This window comes from Hylaeus anthracinus, unplaced genomic scaffold, assembly GCF_026225885.1.
Source record: "Hylaeus anthracinus isolate JK02 unplaced genomic scaffold, UHH_iyHylAnth1.0_haploid 11982, whole genome shotgun sequence".
Lineage (NCBI taxonomy): Eukaryota > Metazoa > Arthropoda > Insecta > Hymenoptera > Colletidae > Hylaeus > Hylaeus anthracinus.
This window is the reverse complement of record NW_026534330.1, coordinates 436,446-450,741: the sequence shown is the minus strand read 5'-3', so window position 1 is coordinate 450,741 and position 14,296 is coordinate 436,446. Positions and strand designations below refer to the sequence as shown.

At 33.0% G+C, this 14,296-nt stretch overlaps 4 protein-coding genes and 1 non-coding gene across 8 annotated transcripts; 3 read left to right on the top strand and 2 right to left on the bottom strand.

Annotated features, from left to right (window-relative positions):
• Window positions 1-11: 11 nt before the first annotated feature.
• Window positions 12-3,282, top strand: LOC128886160 (galectin-8-like). Its single transcript, XM_054140797.1, has 7 exons — window positions 12-233; window positions 1,770-1,855; window positions 1,920-2,124; window positions 2,197-2,394; window positions 2,467-2,555; window positions 2,622-2,816; window positions 2,906-3,282. The coding sequence occupies exons 1-7, from the start codon at window positions 144-146 to the stop codon at window positions 3,045-3,047; spliced, it is 1,005 nt and encodes a 334-aa protein (XP_053996772.1). The 5' UTR covers window positions 12-143; the 3' UTR covers window positions 3,048-3,282.
• Trnar-ucu (transfer RNA arginine (anticodon UCU)) lies at window positions 1,481-1,553 on the top strand. Its single transcript has one exon. It is a non-coding gene; the product is annotated as a tRNA-Arg (tRNA).
• Window positions 3,283-3,431: 149 nt separating the features above from the next.
• On the top strand, window positions 3,432-7,310 carry LOC128886154 (N-acetyltransferase ESCO1). Of its 2 annotated transcripts, none has more exons than XM_054140779.1 (6): window positions 3,432-3,818; window positions 4,163-5,830; window positions 5,925-6,147; window positions 6,237-6,410; window positions 6,472-6,677; window positions 6,756-7,310. In XM_054140779.1, the coding sequence occupies exons 2-6, from the start codon at window positions 4,173-4,175 to the stop codon at window positions 6,877-6,879; spliced, it is 2,385 nt and encodes a 794-aa protein (XP_053996754.1). In that variant the 5' UTR covers window positions 3,432-3,818; window positions 4,163-4,172; the 3' UTR covers window positions 6,880-7,310. The 2 variants fall into 2 exon arrangements, with proteins under 2 accessions (XP_053996754.1, XP_053996755.1); XM_054140780.1 differs by having other exon boundaries at window positions 4,152-5,830.
• On the bottom strand, window positions 7,299-11,114 carry LOC128886156 (probable ATP-dependent RNA helicase DDX43). The gene is made up of 11 exons (XM_054140783.1): window positions 10,528-11,114; window positions 9,965-10,238; window positions 9,691-9,897; window positions 9,399-9,617; window positions 9,206-9,332; window positions 8,799-8,964; window positions 8,486-8,728; window positions 8,253-8,400; window positions 7,940-8,181; window positions 7,686-7,848; window positions 7,299-7,609 (listed from the first exon to the last, which is right to left on the bottom strand). Exons 1-11 carry the CDS (start codon window positions 10,554-10,556, stop codon window positions 7,478-7,480), a joined length of 1,950 nt encoding a protein of 649 aa, XP_053996758.1. The 5' UTR covers window positions 10,557-11,114; the 3' UTR covers window positions 7,299-7,477.
• Window positions 11,115-11,244: 130 nt separating this feature from the next.
• LOC128886161 (cytochrome c oxidase subunit 6B2-like) lies at window positions 11,245-14,199 on the bottom strand. 3 transcript variants are annotated; one of them, XM_054140800.1, is made up of 3 exons: window positions 14,102-14,199; window positions 11,614-11,736; window positions 11,245-11,532 (listed from the first exon to the last, which is right to left on the bottom strand). In XM_054140800.1, exons 2-3 carry the CDS (start codon window positions 11,724-11,726, stop codon window positions 11,364-11,366), a joined length of 282 nt encoding a protein of 93 aa, XP_053996775.1. In that variant the 5' UTR covers window positions 11,727-11,736; window positions 14,102-14,199; the 3' UTR covers window positions 11,245-11,363. The 3 variants fall into 3 exon arrangements, with proteins under 3 accessions (XP_053996775.1, XP_053996774.1, XP_053996773.1); XM_054140799.1 differs by having other exon boundaries at window positions 11,614-11,733; XM_054140798.1 differs by lacking the exons at window positions 11,245-11,532; window positions 11,614-11,736 and adding an exon at window positions 11,753-13,071 and having other exon boundaries at window positions 14,102-14,196.
• Between the last annotated feature and the right edge of the window lie 97 nt (window positions 14,200-14,296).

The window sequence follows — 14,296 nt, the reverse complement described above, 5'->3', positions numbered from 1 at the left end:
AATAATGGCAAGATTGATCACCTGTTTCTTTCGAATACGCGCCTCAAATTTAATAAAACATACATTTCCAATCAGGTTCGCGAGTACGTAAATGCGACTTGCAATAGGGCAATGTAAATCATTCTTAAAGATTATCAGGAAGCATGTCTGTAAATCAAGACGAGATTTTCGTGCAAACAAAGGAAAACGCTCGTCGAGAATTCTCGTTTGTTGACGAGGACACAGTGCCATTAGTGAGTATTGATTGGTCATATAAGAATTTGGGTCATAGATAATGCAACCATAGATTTACCAAATAGAAAATTTCAGCATTACTGTCTAACCTGTTTCTTTGACCCAACCCAACGATAATATTCGACGTAATGAAATTTTTGATCGTATGACAAAGTTAAAGTTTCAATACAACTATGTCCATGTCGTTATAAATATCTGCTTAAGTAATGTTTCGTTAATGTTTAGATCTGTCATTTATGGTATTAATTATCCTAATACTTTATCTTACAGCTTTCATATCAATGCCTAATATTTTTATATAACGGTCGAGGCTATAGATAGATCGTGATATACTATATAGATATCATTAAATATGTTACTAAATATGTAGTTCTCATGTGCATTAACACCCATCGTTATGTAAAATGACTTAAACTTACATTATGCTCAATTTTTCATATCCACACATATGTCATTATCCACATGGTTCCTATAGAAATAGAAGATTGACCACTAATAGATCATCAGTCAAATGCATTTGTTGGTTATGTTGAGCTTAAATTGGCTCGAATAAAATGCACTGAAATGAACATTGATGCACATTCGAACTGAATTGCTGCGCAGGTCATTCATTTCAATCACATTTTAAGTTTATCCTAAATTTCTATCAATTCTGATTAAAATATATACATCTTTTACTCGTTTAAGTTGACAAATGGAAACTTAGAAAGGAGATTATAAAATACATTAAATAGTAGAACGTTAAATTTCTCGAAAGGAAATCTACAGGTTAGAGATTAATGAAAATTTTCCGAACGAATATATTCAAGAAATTCTCGTACTCGTCTTACAAAGAGATTCGTTTTTTAATTTGAGAATACAGAAAAAGAAGCTCGAATTATATACGCTCGATAGATTAAATTCAAACTTAATGAAATTCTTCATCCATATTTATGACGTTTATCATCTTTAAAAAATAAGTAAGCGAACGATTATTTCGTATTAGGAAAATGAGAATGTACGCCTGCACAAATAGAATAATGATTCCCACGGAAACTAATGTTGAGGATCCGAATTCAAACTTTGAGTAGCTTCTACGTATGAGCCTTCAAAATTCATCCCAAGTAGTTCCATCTCTTCGAGATACTTGGTGTACAACAATTAAACTGATAATAGTATATATCCTAAATGGAATTTAAAATAAAAATGTCTGATTAATGATTTTTACTGGACAATATAAGGTTGTTAAAGGCATCTGATTCACGTAGTCCCTTTGGCGCAGAGGATAGCGCGTTGGACTTCTAATCCAAAGGTCGCGGGTTCGATCCCCGCAAGGGATGGCTGCGTTTTGCTTCCAAAAATGTTTTTTAATTCGATTTATGTATTTATCTTTTAACAATTATTTAATTTCTTTTATACATATATCTTTTTTATATACCGAGTATCTCAATAAAATATTTTAACTGTCTTCTAGTATTCTAATAAACATGATTCATTTAAACTAAAGTATCTTCTTTAATTTCCTATTATTAATATCCATTTTATTGCTATTGCAGAATGCATCAAAACCGTTTCCATTGCAGCCACTGAAACCAACATCAGCTATCGTGGTCACTGGCTACATTCCTCCCAATGCGTTAAGGTAAACAAATTTAGAAACTTGAAATTGATATTTTTATAAATACATCAAACGCAATTTGTTGCAGGTTTTCAATAAATTTGTTATGCAAGGCAGCAGGCAACATTGCGTTGCACTTCAACCCACGGTTGGACAGAGGTTACGTCGTACGAAACACAAAATTTAAGGATTCTTGGGAGGAAGAGGAAACATGTTCTCCAGCTGGACATTCTGCGTTTCGGCGCAACTCTTACATTAATATTTTGATTTTTTGCACTGCCAATGCTTTTCAGGCAAGACATTCAATTAACGGATACTCGTATCAAACAATTATGAAATATACAAATCTGAAACTTGTTTTCTAGATTGCTGTAAATGGGGAGCATTTTTGTGCATTCTCGTACAGAATGCCTCTCGAAGATGTAACAAGCATCGAAATCAATGAATCGCTCGAAGATACTAGATTTCGACAGCTCGAGTTATTCGTCTATCCTGATCCAAAGATATGCCGGCCAAATACATTTTTAAGCTTAAGTATCAATCGACCACTCGTTGAAAGCCTCGTAGGTTCTCTTAACGATCAACTGACTTCTTCTTTAATACTGTTGAAATTAAGTTGAATGAATTGCGTATAGGGCACTCCAATTACGGTGGACCTTGAAAATGAATTCAAGATAGGAACTAGAATCTTCATTGCTGGAAGATTAAAACTTCTTCCTCATTCGTAAGTTCGAACAATCGTTAAGCCATTAACAGATCTTTCTTGTTTTTTTTTTCTATTTTGTAACAGGTTTTATGTAAATCTGCTAAAAGGAAAAACGATTTATCCTCATCCCATAATTCCTATGCATTTCAATCCTCGGTTTTCATACGGTAGTCGTGCACCCTATGTCGTAATGAATTGTTGGATGAATGGATCTTGGGGACACGAAGAAAGACACGAAGGACACCTATCCTGGATGCCTGGCCGTGATTTTCTTCTGACGTATGCTCCATTGTTTTTAAAAGGATCTACGATATCTGTATAACAATGATACATTTAAGACAACTTTCTTTCATATTTCTTTCTATTAGAATTCGATGTGAACCCGAAGCATACACGATATGGCTGGGAGACAAAATGATTGGCGAATTCAAACACAGAATACAACCATCCATCATTGATACCCTTATTATTTCTGGAGACGTTGTGCTACACGAATTGGCTATGACTTGAACTATTTAAGCGAGTTTTCTCGATAGAATGTCTTCATTTGTTACCTATTTTCATAAAAGAGCATTTAGTTTTTATCTTATTTTCGCAATTATGCTCGTACAAGTCTGCGCTTCTTGCACGGGTTTTATTTTAAACTATTTTACATGTAAATGAATCATGTATACTAATATTTTTACTCGTATTTATGACTTAGATAAGTCGATGAGACTTTTAATAAAGATTTATTATCAAGTCATTTATTCTATTGATTCAAGATTTACAAAGTTCTCAAGAATATCAGTTTATTTCTTGATATTATTGTTTCATACAGTATAAAATAACATATTCTATTTTAAATATTTCTATTATAGAAATCAGAAATACTACTTCGATTGTTTAATTTAAATTTTGCGCCACAACGTAACATACAGGATACAGGTTTTCGATAATTCGGTTGAAAAGCACAACCATGTTTGTTAGCTCGAGTTTCCAATCATACTATATATATGTAGTTTCAGATGGGTACAAAAGGCGCGAATGCAGAGTAACGAAACGGAAGTTTTTTCAGCGGTTTCGGATTATCTCAGAGTTGTTATGCGACTCGATTTTACTGTTTTTTAAACTGTATTTTATATTATTCGATGTTGACACGAACATACATAAATGTAGCACGGCAGTAGGAGTGTAGCATGATATGCATTGAAATATTTGAAAAACTGACACTATAACGAACAGTTATAGAAGTATTTTCACAGGAAATTTAGGACGATTTACTTATTACTATTTGTTCAGGTTAGTTTCTCCATTTATTATACTCTCGTTACCTTATTTTGCGCATTCTTATTCATAAAAATCCATTCAAATCTAAAATACATTATTTTAATAGAAACGTGTGTGTATACATTCACGCTTTGATACTAATGTTGCATCATTGTTGTATCTAATTAATAACTTACATATTACAATAATATTTGTACACTATACTCTACTAGGTATAGAAAGTTTATAAGCTATATAATCTTCTTTTTATTTGAAATTAAATGAAAATTCGTATTATTAATCTTTATTAATTATAATCTAATATTCTATACTATTGTAATTGCAATGTTTATTTGTATACATCAGATTTTATTTAGCTGAGGCAACATGTCTGTAGACACTATGCAAGGAGATTCTTTGTACACTCCACGTAGAGTTCAAAAATGTCTATTTGGATCAGTTGGAAGTTCAACTGAAAAGAGTGCACGAAAGATTCAAAAGGATTCAATTTTAGATAATGCCTTATCTGGAGATGAGTCAGATTTAGGACCCATGTCACCTTTAGCGCTTACTGATCCAAGTAGTTGTAACAGTTCACCAAGAAATGTGCTTCTTTCTCCATGTACAACACCTAAACATCAATCATTTAAAATGTATTTAACTCGGAGTCAATTATCACCAAGCATATGCAACAGGAGCAAATATCATAGCACATTAAACAAATTTAAGAGAGATATCAATAGTTCTCCTCAACAAAAAATACTACCAGACTCACCAAAATCTTTATCAAATTCGCCATTCAAGGGTTTCAGTCTTTCAACAGAAACAAAGTCAAGAATAAATCCATTGATAAATGAAACAATACCAGAAACACCTAAAAGACATTTTGGGAAAGAATTACAGAATAGTATTGTAGAAACTCCACCTAAACGCGAATGTCTAGAACAAAAGTTAATAACACCATTGACTTCAGAGAATAAAATGATTCCATTGCCAAAATTACATAGACGGAAGTCTCTCAGCATGTTGGATACAACTAAAAATTCTTCACCCGAAAGAAGAAAAAGTGCATTAAAAAGACATGCATTAGAAGAATTAGAACATACCACAAAGTTAATAAAGACTGATGACACTTGTTCTGTGCCTAAAGCTAGAGCAGCTTTGTTTCAAGATAAAAGTTATAAAACTAAATTAGAAGATCTATCTTTAAGTACCAAGAGTTTTTACAGCAACTCCAATATAAATTTTAAAAAGAATTACATGGTTATCGATGAACCACCAGAACAGAAACAGCAAAGGAAAAGTTTTTCTGGACATGTACATTGTAGTAAAAAATCTATTAGAAGATACACAATAGGAGGGATCAATGGTGGAGTATCACATAGAATTAAAAAACCAAAACCAAAATCTAAATTAGGCACTACAAAAAATAAATTGATTGATGATGCACGAAATACAATGAAAATAGAAGACACAAGTACACATAGTACAATATTGAGGGAAAGGTCTCCAACACCAGAATTTGACCTTTGTAAGCGTTTTTTCAAGATGAAAAGATCAGACAAGAAAAATAATTCAGCTGTTCAATTAAACAATGGATCAAAAGATAAAATAACATTAAATCAAGAGAACATACAATCTGTTAGACAAACAAATAAACGAGCAAAATTAACAGACATTTCATTTGATACTACTGATTTGACAGTGGATGAACCAGAATTTGAAGCTATGATGGAAGGAAACAATGTTGCTAATATATTAGAAATATTAGAAAATGATTGGGCTGATGATGAATATGATACAATGGAAATACTAACTAATCAAAAATTGACTCGCATTACACCGTTAAAACCGGTAGAAATTCTAAAAGGTGTTACTATGTCGCCAGCGAGTGAACTTAGTAATATGACGTCCATTATGAATATTGGTACACCAATAACGTATGAAAATATTTCTGTGGACAATAATGAGAACAATGTTAAACAGAATGAACAGAACTATTACCCCTTGTTTAATAAAGGGTACTCTGCTAACAAAGAATTTCAGTAAGTTCTGTGAAGTTTTTAATACATTGGATCATTCTAAAATATTCCTTGTTACTTATTTAAGACTAACAATTTAACTTACTTATTGTTTTAGTGAAATTGGTAAAAAATCGACACCTAATAGGTCAGGAAATGTAAATTGGCAATTATCTACTAAACAAAATGGTGGTGACAATCAGTATCTATTAGATGCAGGACAAAAAAATTTTGGAGCTACCCAATGTACTGAATGTGGTGTTGTATACCAGACAGGGGATCCTGATGATGAAAACGCTCATCTAAATTACCACAATAATAGAAGAACTCTAAAATTTCCTGTATGTAACTTATATAAATACTTATACTTATATGCAACACGTATAAATAATACTTTAAATATTCTGTAATTATAAACTTTTGATTACAGGGTTGGAAAACGGAACGTGTAATTATGGAAGATTCTCTAACATCGAGTCGAATAATCTTAGTAGAGTCGAGCGATTCAAAACAATGTTGGAATAAGATAACAGATGTTCTAACATATGTGGACAATGATTTGGGATTAACTGACACGAAACTAACCAATTATGAGCATAAAAAGGTAATTATTGATATTTTTTACGTTATTTATATTGCATCGCTTTAATCTATTTTACTTCTAGGTGTACTTGTACATAAGGGACAAAGTCATCTTGGGAGTCTTAGTTGCAGAACCCATAGTCACCGCTCATCGTATGATCCCTGAATTGTTGGAATTAGATTGTTGCACAGCAGAAAGTACACCTGCTAAATGTGGTATAAATATTATATGGACTGACATGAAACATCGTAGACAAGGAATAGCATCTAAATTAGTCGATACATTAAGGTACAGATTTATTGGTATAAAACTTGCATTAATATTTTTTTCTTTTTATATTAATCAGTATGTTCTCAATTCTTTCAGACGTCAATTTTATTATGGTTATATAATGTCTTTAGAAGATATTGCATTCTCAACTCCAACTCCAAGTGGAAAAATATTTGCTGAGAAATATACCAAGACTCGGAATTTTAAAGTTTATAATTAAAATTTGGTATCAATTTTATACATCTTCTTAAATAAAAGAAAAGAATCAAAATTAATACCAATTGTGCCATTTATTTGTTATTAGTTTTGTTTTTGCGTACAAATATTTCTTATAATGGTACTTATTTGGTTTGGTTATTTATTTGGTTTTTTTCACATAATTCTTCGTTCGGAAAACAATCTTGTTAAATTTACGTTAAAAAAATGATTAAACGCTTTTATTAACATTGCAACAGTTGTTTTTGAACGAAGTATAAAAATGTTTTCTTTTTTGCCCCTTTGAGGGCAGAACACCAGATCTGAATACTCTTTGTTGTTACTCTGTGTTACTTAAATTATTACATATTTTGTAGATGCTATTGTTTTAGTATATTTCAAATTGTATGACATGTGAGAGATGGCAATTAAATACATACGAAGTTTGTTTATCTATATACTGTTTTTATTTAATTAATACTTCAGAGACAAGGAACTGCAAAAAATATGTATAAAAAACATATTAAATAAAATATTCTCCTGCGATTCTTCGCATTCAACTAACTTAAAATATTAATAAGTTTATACGTTTATGGTAATCAATACCAGAATTTTTCTGTTAATTACCATCTCCTATTACCTCTTCTCTGAGAGTAATTGCCTCTGTCCAATCGTTCTGATTGTTTTTCATTAGCTCGTTTCTCTTTCCATGCTTCATATCTATCAGCCATTTGATATAATTCCTCAGGTACTGCCTAGAGAAAAAGATATGTTTAAAGAGATATTCAAAGCCAGATGTTTATACAATTACATAAATATTTAACGACTTACTTGATTAGCTTCTTCTAAAAGATTAATTAATTCTCTCGCTAAAGACCAATCTTTCCTTGTCATAAACGCTATGCTTTCTCCGGTGCGTCCAGCACGTCCAGTACGACCAACTCGATGAACGTACTCTTCTATATCTCGCGGAAAGTCATAATTTAACACATGCCTAAAAAGGAATTTTATTCTTTTGAAACAAGTATTCCAAGTCGTTTAAAGAGATTTTGATGATATATAAAAATACGTAAGATTAAACGTACGTAACATCTTCGATATCGATTCCTCGGCTGGCAACGTCTGTTGCGAGAAGTACTTGAACTTCTCCAGTTTTCAAATCTTCTAACGCCTGTTCTCTATCAGACTGTTCTCGTCCTCCGTGTATACTCTGACAGCACATACCTTGCAAGGCTAAGTCACTCGCTATATCATCGACTTTCGATTTTTTTCCAAAGAATACTATTACCTTATCGGTAGGAGTCATTTCGCGAAAGAATTGATACATCTGTTGAAAAAGTAGTATTTAATAATGTATTTTTGTTTTATTTCATTAAAAATACTTAGTATAATGCTAACCATGTCTGTTTTTTCGTCCTCGTCAATAAGGTAAATTTTTTGCGCTACCGTATGCACGATAGCTAAATCAAGAGACCCAACAAATATTTGAATTGGATTATTCATATACGATTGAGCTAGACGTCTAACACCCTGGGGCCACGTAGCACTAATAAACGTAAACAAATAGCTTTATCCTTATTCCAATAAAAAGCATTATAGACCATTTCATTCAAACCTTATGTTTTGTATACCTTGTCATCACTGTCTGTCTATCTGGTCTCACATCTAGCAAAGTCTTCCTAATTTGCGGCTCAAAGCCCATGTCAAGCATACGATCAGCTTCATCCAACACGAGATATGTAACCGATGTTACATTTAAAATATTTGCCTCGACCAGATCGTTTAGTCTGCCAGGAGTAGCGATAACTATCTCTACTCCTTTAAGTACGAGGTTGACTTGGTTCTTACGACTACCACCTCCGTATACGCATACCCTATGATAGTTAATTTTTGAAAATATCTCGTAAAGAAATAACACAGTCATTTCAAGTTACAAGTACTCACGCTTTTATACCGTGATAAGAATATTTGTTCACTTCTTTTTCAATTTGTAACGCCAACTCTCTTGTTGGAGCCATAACGAGTACATTGGGACCACCCCGTTCTGATCGAGGTGTTGATTGACCCTCGATGTGAATCAAAGCAGGCAACAAGAATGCCAACGTTTTTCCTGAATGTATCGTTAAAGTATCAGAGATATTTTCATGGTATTCGGTAAAATTGTGATAACTTTCAAAGTGATTCCCTCAGAGGCTTAAGCTACGTTTGTAGCTACAGTACGGGCTTAGCGATCCCAAGCTATAAGGGGGCCAGTGGTGTAAGACTAATACATTAAGTGTTATAGTCAAATAATACACTTTCACACCCTTATAAATAAAACTCATTTACTTTAAAAATGGAAAATAGTATACCTGTGCCGGTTTGGGCAATTCCAATAAGATCTTTACCACTGAGAAGAACAGGCCATGCCTGACACTGTATTGGACTGGGTTTAGCAAATCCCTGCTTTCTTATTTCTTCAAGTATATCAGGATAATCCTATTTTACAATGTTTTTATTGACATATTCTTTGATAAATAATAATTTGTACATATTACTACTTACCTCAAATGCTTGTTCAAATGTTTCAATAGGATTGGGTATATCAATTTCTTCTGACTGACTCTTCTGGCCCTCAAACATATACCTAACTTCTATATTGTTATTCGATTTCCTGATACGAGCAGCTTCTTCTTTTGTCATATTAGTAACCGATGGATGCTCTTTATAAAAGTTTTTAATGATAGGAGCATATTTTGACCATTTCTCTTTTCGGAAGGTATCCTAACATTTACACAAATTCATGATGACATAAATATAGAAATTTGAGAATTATAGCAATTCAGTATGAACATACACATTGTTGATTAGCTTCAGACCAATTGAATGTGCTAAAATCAATTTGTGGTTCATTATCACGCTTATCCTGCTCCTCTTCTGGTTTTGATGATGAATAGGAGGAATCTTGTAATAATTCTTCTATCAGTTGTTTAGCTTGTTCTTGTCCTTCTTTTGAACCAATTATAGTTACAGCAGTAGTATAGTTTCCACTTGACCTATCAACCTATACCAAAGGAATTCTGGGATAGTATGAGTTAAATAGACCAATCTTAATTATGTTGAGTACTTACGTGAATTCTTGTGTTTGTTTTATCTTGGAGGTCTCTGATATTAGATCCACTTTTACCAATGAGTTTTCCTACTTTGTCACTGTCAATATTGACAATAAATTTGTCAGACTTGTTGTCAAAATTTTCATGATCAGAAGAGCAGAATGACTGATTCTGACCCCTTCTGGAATAAGTGCTTCTACGATATCCACCTCTGTCATTGGATCTTGACTCGCGATTATAATTTGTGGAAGAATAAGAGGAGTTTCCATAACTTCGTCGATTGTTGTCCATTCTTAATTACACAAATAAACACGTTTAAATAGTAGACAATTTCGTCTATATTATACACTTGCACATGTATATTTTTTACATACAGAAAACAATAAGAAATACGATAAATTCTATCTTCAAAATGATCTGCGTAAAAAATAACGTATTACGAAAAATATTTACGAATTAACATCTTTGAATTAACATTCGTAAAACGATATATATTAATTACGATTAACAGCATTTATTTTATTGTATGAAAATAGATTAATATTAGTTATTTATTAGTTAATTAATATTAGTTCCAGTACCTTTCAGTAAAACGTGCACGTGTTGACATTGCCAAACTCAATAAAATGCTACCAAGGACGCTTCATAAACAAAGTAATCCTCAAAATTTAAGTCATTGAATTTATGGAAACAATTTCCAGGCTTGCCACTACGTGGTAAAGGAAATTCTAATAAGTTGTTGAACAGATCTTTCCTAGTGAAATCATCCAGTGATACGAATTATAGTCATTATTCAGATATTATAGCTAGTACTGATTCATACTGTGTGAGGGAAAGTCATCTAGTATTTATATAGAAATATATTTATCGCAAAATTTTACGATAAACAGATCGAACTAATTTTTAGATAGACCAATGGTCAGCATCTTCGGCGGGAAAACACTCAAGTTTTGTCACCATTGTAGTTATTTGCTTACTTTTAAATATATTTGCATTATTTAATCGTATTTTAAGCACTGTGTGCAATAAATGCTTTAACATTGTTAGTCTAGATGAGAAATGTTCGTTCTATTTTCTTGGCTTTTCAATTTTTTAAGAGAACAAATGAAGTTCACTAACTATTGACTTACTAACGAATTATACGTTCATAATTATAATTAGAATCAAAATATTTATATACTTAATTGAGGTTAAGATATTTTGTAATGAAACAATGTGCAAACTCTGTGCAACTCTTATTTATATTAGATGATCAGTTTAAAAAAAAAAAAGATATACATACAAAAAGTCAACATCAATGGAAAGTAAACTGTTTTTATTTGATATTATTTTACAAACAGGAAAGATAGAATTTGAGAGTCCTGTTCTTTTTTAAATATCACTAAAGAGGCAAGCATAACATAGAGCCTCGAAAGTATTATATATTTCCTGGAAATGTTCCTTCATCTAGCTGCTCCTCCCATTTCTCTATCCAAGCAATGGGGCACATCGCATTGTAACATTTTTTGAAATACTGACAAGCTTCGTAGTTTTCGCCGTGACGTTTTTTACAACGATGAAAGTCCAAAAAGCTAGTATAGCAGTATCTGTATTCAAAATAGATACAATATTGAAAATATAGATTACACGATAATAAGATATAATATTAAATCGATTGCTTCCTTTACCTTGTTTGGTTTTGATTAGGGAACCTTGGGTCGTAAGGTGCTGTGCATGGCTTGAATTCGCCTGCTTCAACAGTTGGTAAATCGGGAGATCCAATTTTTGTGTATTTAACCATATTGTTGCTGCTTAACAAGTTACAAGTTACTTAATCTATTATATTTATTGAATGACCTACATTTGTCACCCACCCTTTCTCCCCAAAGGCAAACTCTCTATGCGTCTCTCGCTTTAGTCCGTTTGTCTCTTGCACCACTTAACACTATCACAAATAATAGTTAATTCTCCACTACAGTCATCTTTTTATTTTCGTATTATTTAACGACACTTCTCGAGTCAAAATAGTTAATAATCTGGTACCGTGCATTCGTAACTTCTGATAAACGCATTAGTACATTTCATATTGTAAAAAAAAAAGAGAAAGGAATTTATCATCTATAAACTTTTCTGGACAGCACAATTGTCTAAGTAACAAAACATCTTACATGGCAGCTCTTTAAAGTTTGAAATAACATGATCAATAGTTTTTCTTTGCTTAAGTGTAATTGTGAAGTCATTGAACTAGAATTTTTGAAAAGAAAATTTTTGTAATCAATTATTTGACCAGTGGCCTGGTGTTGTCTTCTTCTTGACAACAAACTTCCCTATATTTTTTTACTTCAGCCATGTAAAGTGACCAAGCATCCTTGGGCTGTTCAACAGTTTGTTCAGTCTTTGGTTTAGCAACCATTCCAGTTTTTAAAATCCTCCCTCCTCGCCTCTTTCCTACCATCAAAGGTGGGGGAACTACACTCTTCTCTTCTAAAACAGAAGTCGTCGGTTTTTGTGTAGGTTGCATTTGTTCTTGCATCTTTTTGAACATTTCCATAAAGCTACCGTCGTTTTTAAAAGCGTTAGATTGCGGAGGAATGACTGGTTGTGATATTGCTGCTTCTGTATTATCTTCTGCAATGTCGGATTCGTACGACGGCGCTCTATGGTATCTACGGCTTTCTCTGCCTCTGTGTCTGTCTCTGCTTCTGTTACGACTACGGCTACGTCTTCTATCTCTAGAGCGCGATCTTCCTCTTGATCTGGATCTTGATCTGTCTCTTCTAGAATATTTTCGCGATCTATCTCTTTCTCTATCCCTATCTCGATCCTTGTCTCTGTCAGGCGAACGCGATCGTCTGTGCGATCTACTCAGGGGAGATTTAGAACCACTGCGTCTTCTTCTACGTCTTTCCTGTGGCGAGTCATTTCGAGAGGTTCTACTGCTTCTATAGTCCGAAGGCGAGGGCGAACGGCGCGACGACATTCTGTTTTTGTACCCGTCATATGCTGTGTAAGATGTGCTATACATAGGAGGCGAAGGCGGAGCAGGCGGTGAGTCTGTATTGGACTTGGAGCTGCGTTCATGCCGCTTTGAATCCATTGTTGCGCTTGAATGCTTCTCTCGCCAGGCTGAATGGACAGATGGACACCTATAAGGATAGAAACTGCCTTCTATAAGTACACAGCTCATTTTTTCTTACCACGCCTTTATTTGATTGGTTTTAAATGTACGCGTTTGCAAGAGACAAGCGGATTTATAGCGAGAGACCAAAATATATACTGACTGACATTGAAACGGAAAGAGAGTTCAATCAAAGCTAGGATTTATCGATCATCATCGAATATAGAATGCTATTATTATTACTCATATTGCTAAAATTTAACACCACTCTAGACATCCAACTTTGATTGTATGTTTCATCTATAATTACAGGTTCATACGTATAATTATCTACAAATAATTTTAATAATCACTACTAGTACGAATTCATAATTAGTATTATATTTTCTTGAACCATCTTTTCACAAAATGTTATTGTACATTGTTATATAATTCCATTGTTTCTCTTCCACTACCTTGTATTAAGAGTATGTACATGAACAATGATATTTGAAATTACATCGTTCGTGATAATCGATTCTAATCAACTGACATCATTGTGATAGTTAAAAACGTAAACCTTACGTTCATTTGAGAGAAATTATTCGTAACACATTTCGTATCTTGATGATATTAGTAATAAAAAATGCGTTTCTACTAACAGGAAAAGTTAAATCGTGAATAAACATTTTCAATGTATAAATTTTACGACTTTAACGTAACACGGTACAGAAAGGGATCGTAGATAAATCATAAAACAATCGTGACCTTCTTAAATAGTAATCACAGTTTTTCTATGTTAGGATCATTGTTAACTATTCATCGAACAATCATTCAATAAATAACGTCTAACTCACGTTCGAACAGGTAATGCAGAGAACGACAACAGGAAGAGAAAGATAAAAAGAACTTGAAATCTGATAGAAAACCATTACACAATGCGACTTTTCGATTAGAATTTCAATGAATTCCCACAAAATTATAGGTAAAGCCTTTCAAAGATTTTTTCGAATAATTCGTCGACTATATTAGTCGCCTAAGTACCCTACAATTACACGAAATATTTTTATATAAAATACCTTAATCAGCCGTGCGATTGAAAACAAAATGGCCACTAGGCAAACTGCGAAAGACTGTTACGTCATGCATATACGTCTAGGACAAAGTTAAATCTGATTCTGGAAGAGTACGTCGCAAACCTAAAACCTAAAACACACCTTGAATTTCCTCCGATAGAGTGCGCTCGAATTTATTGCGACGTAAAGTCACTAGGG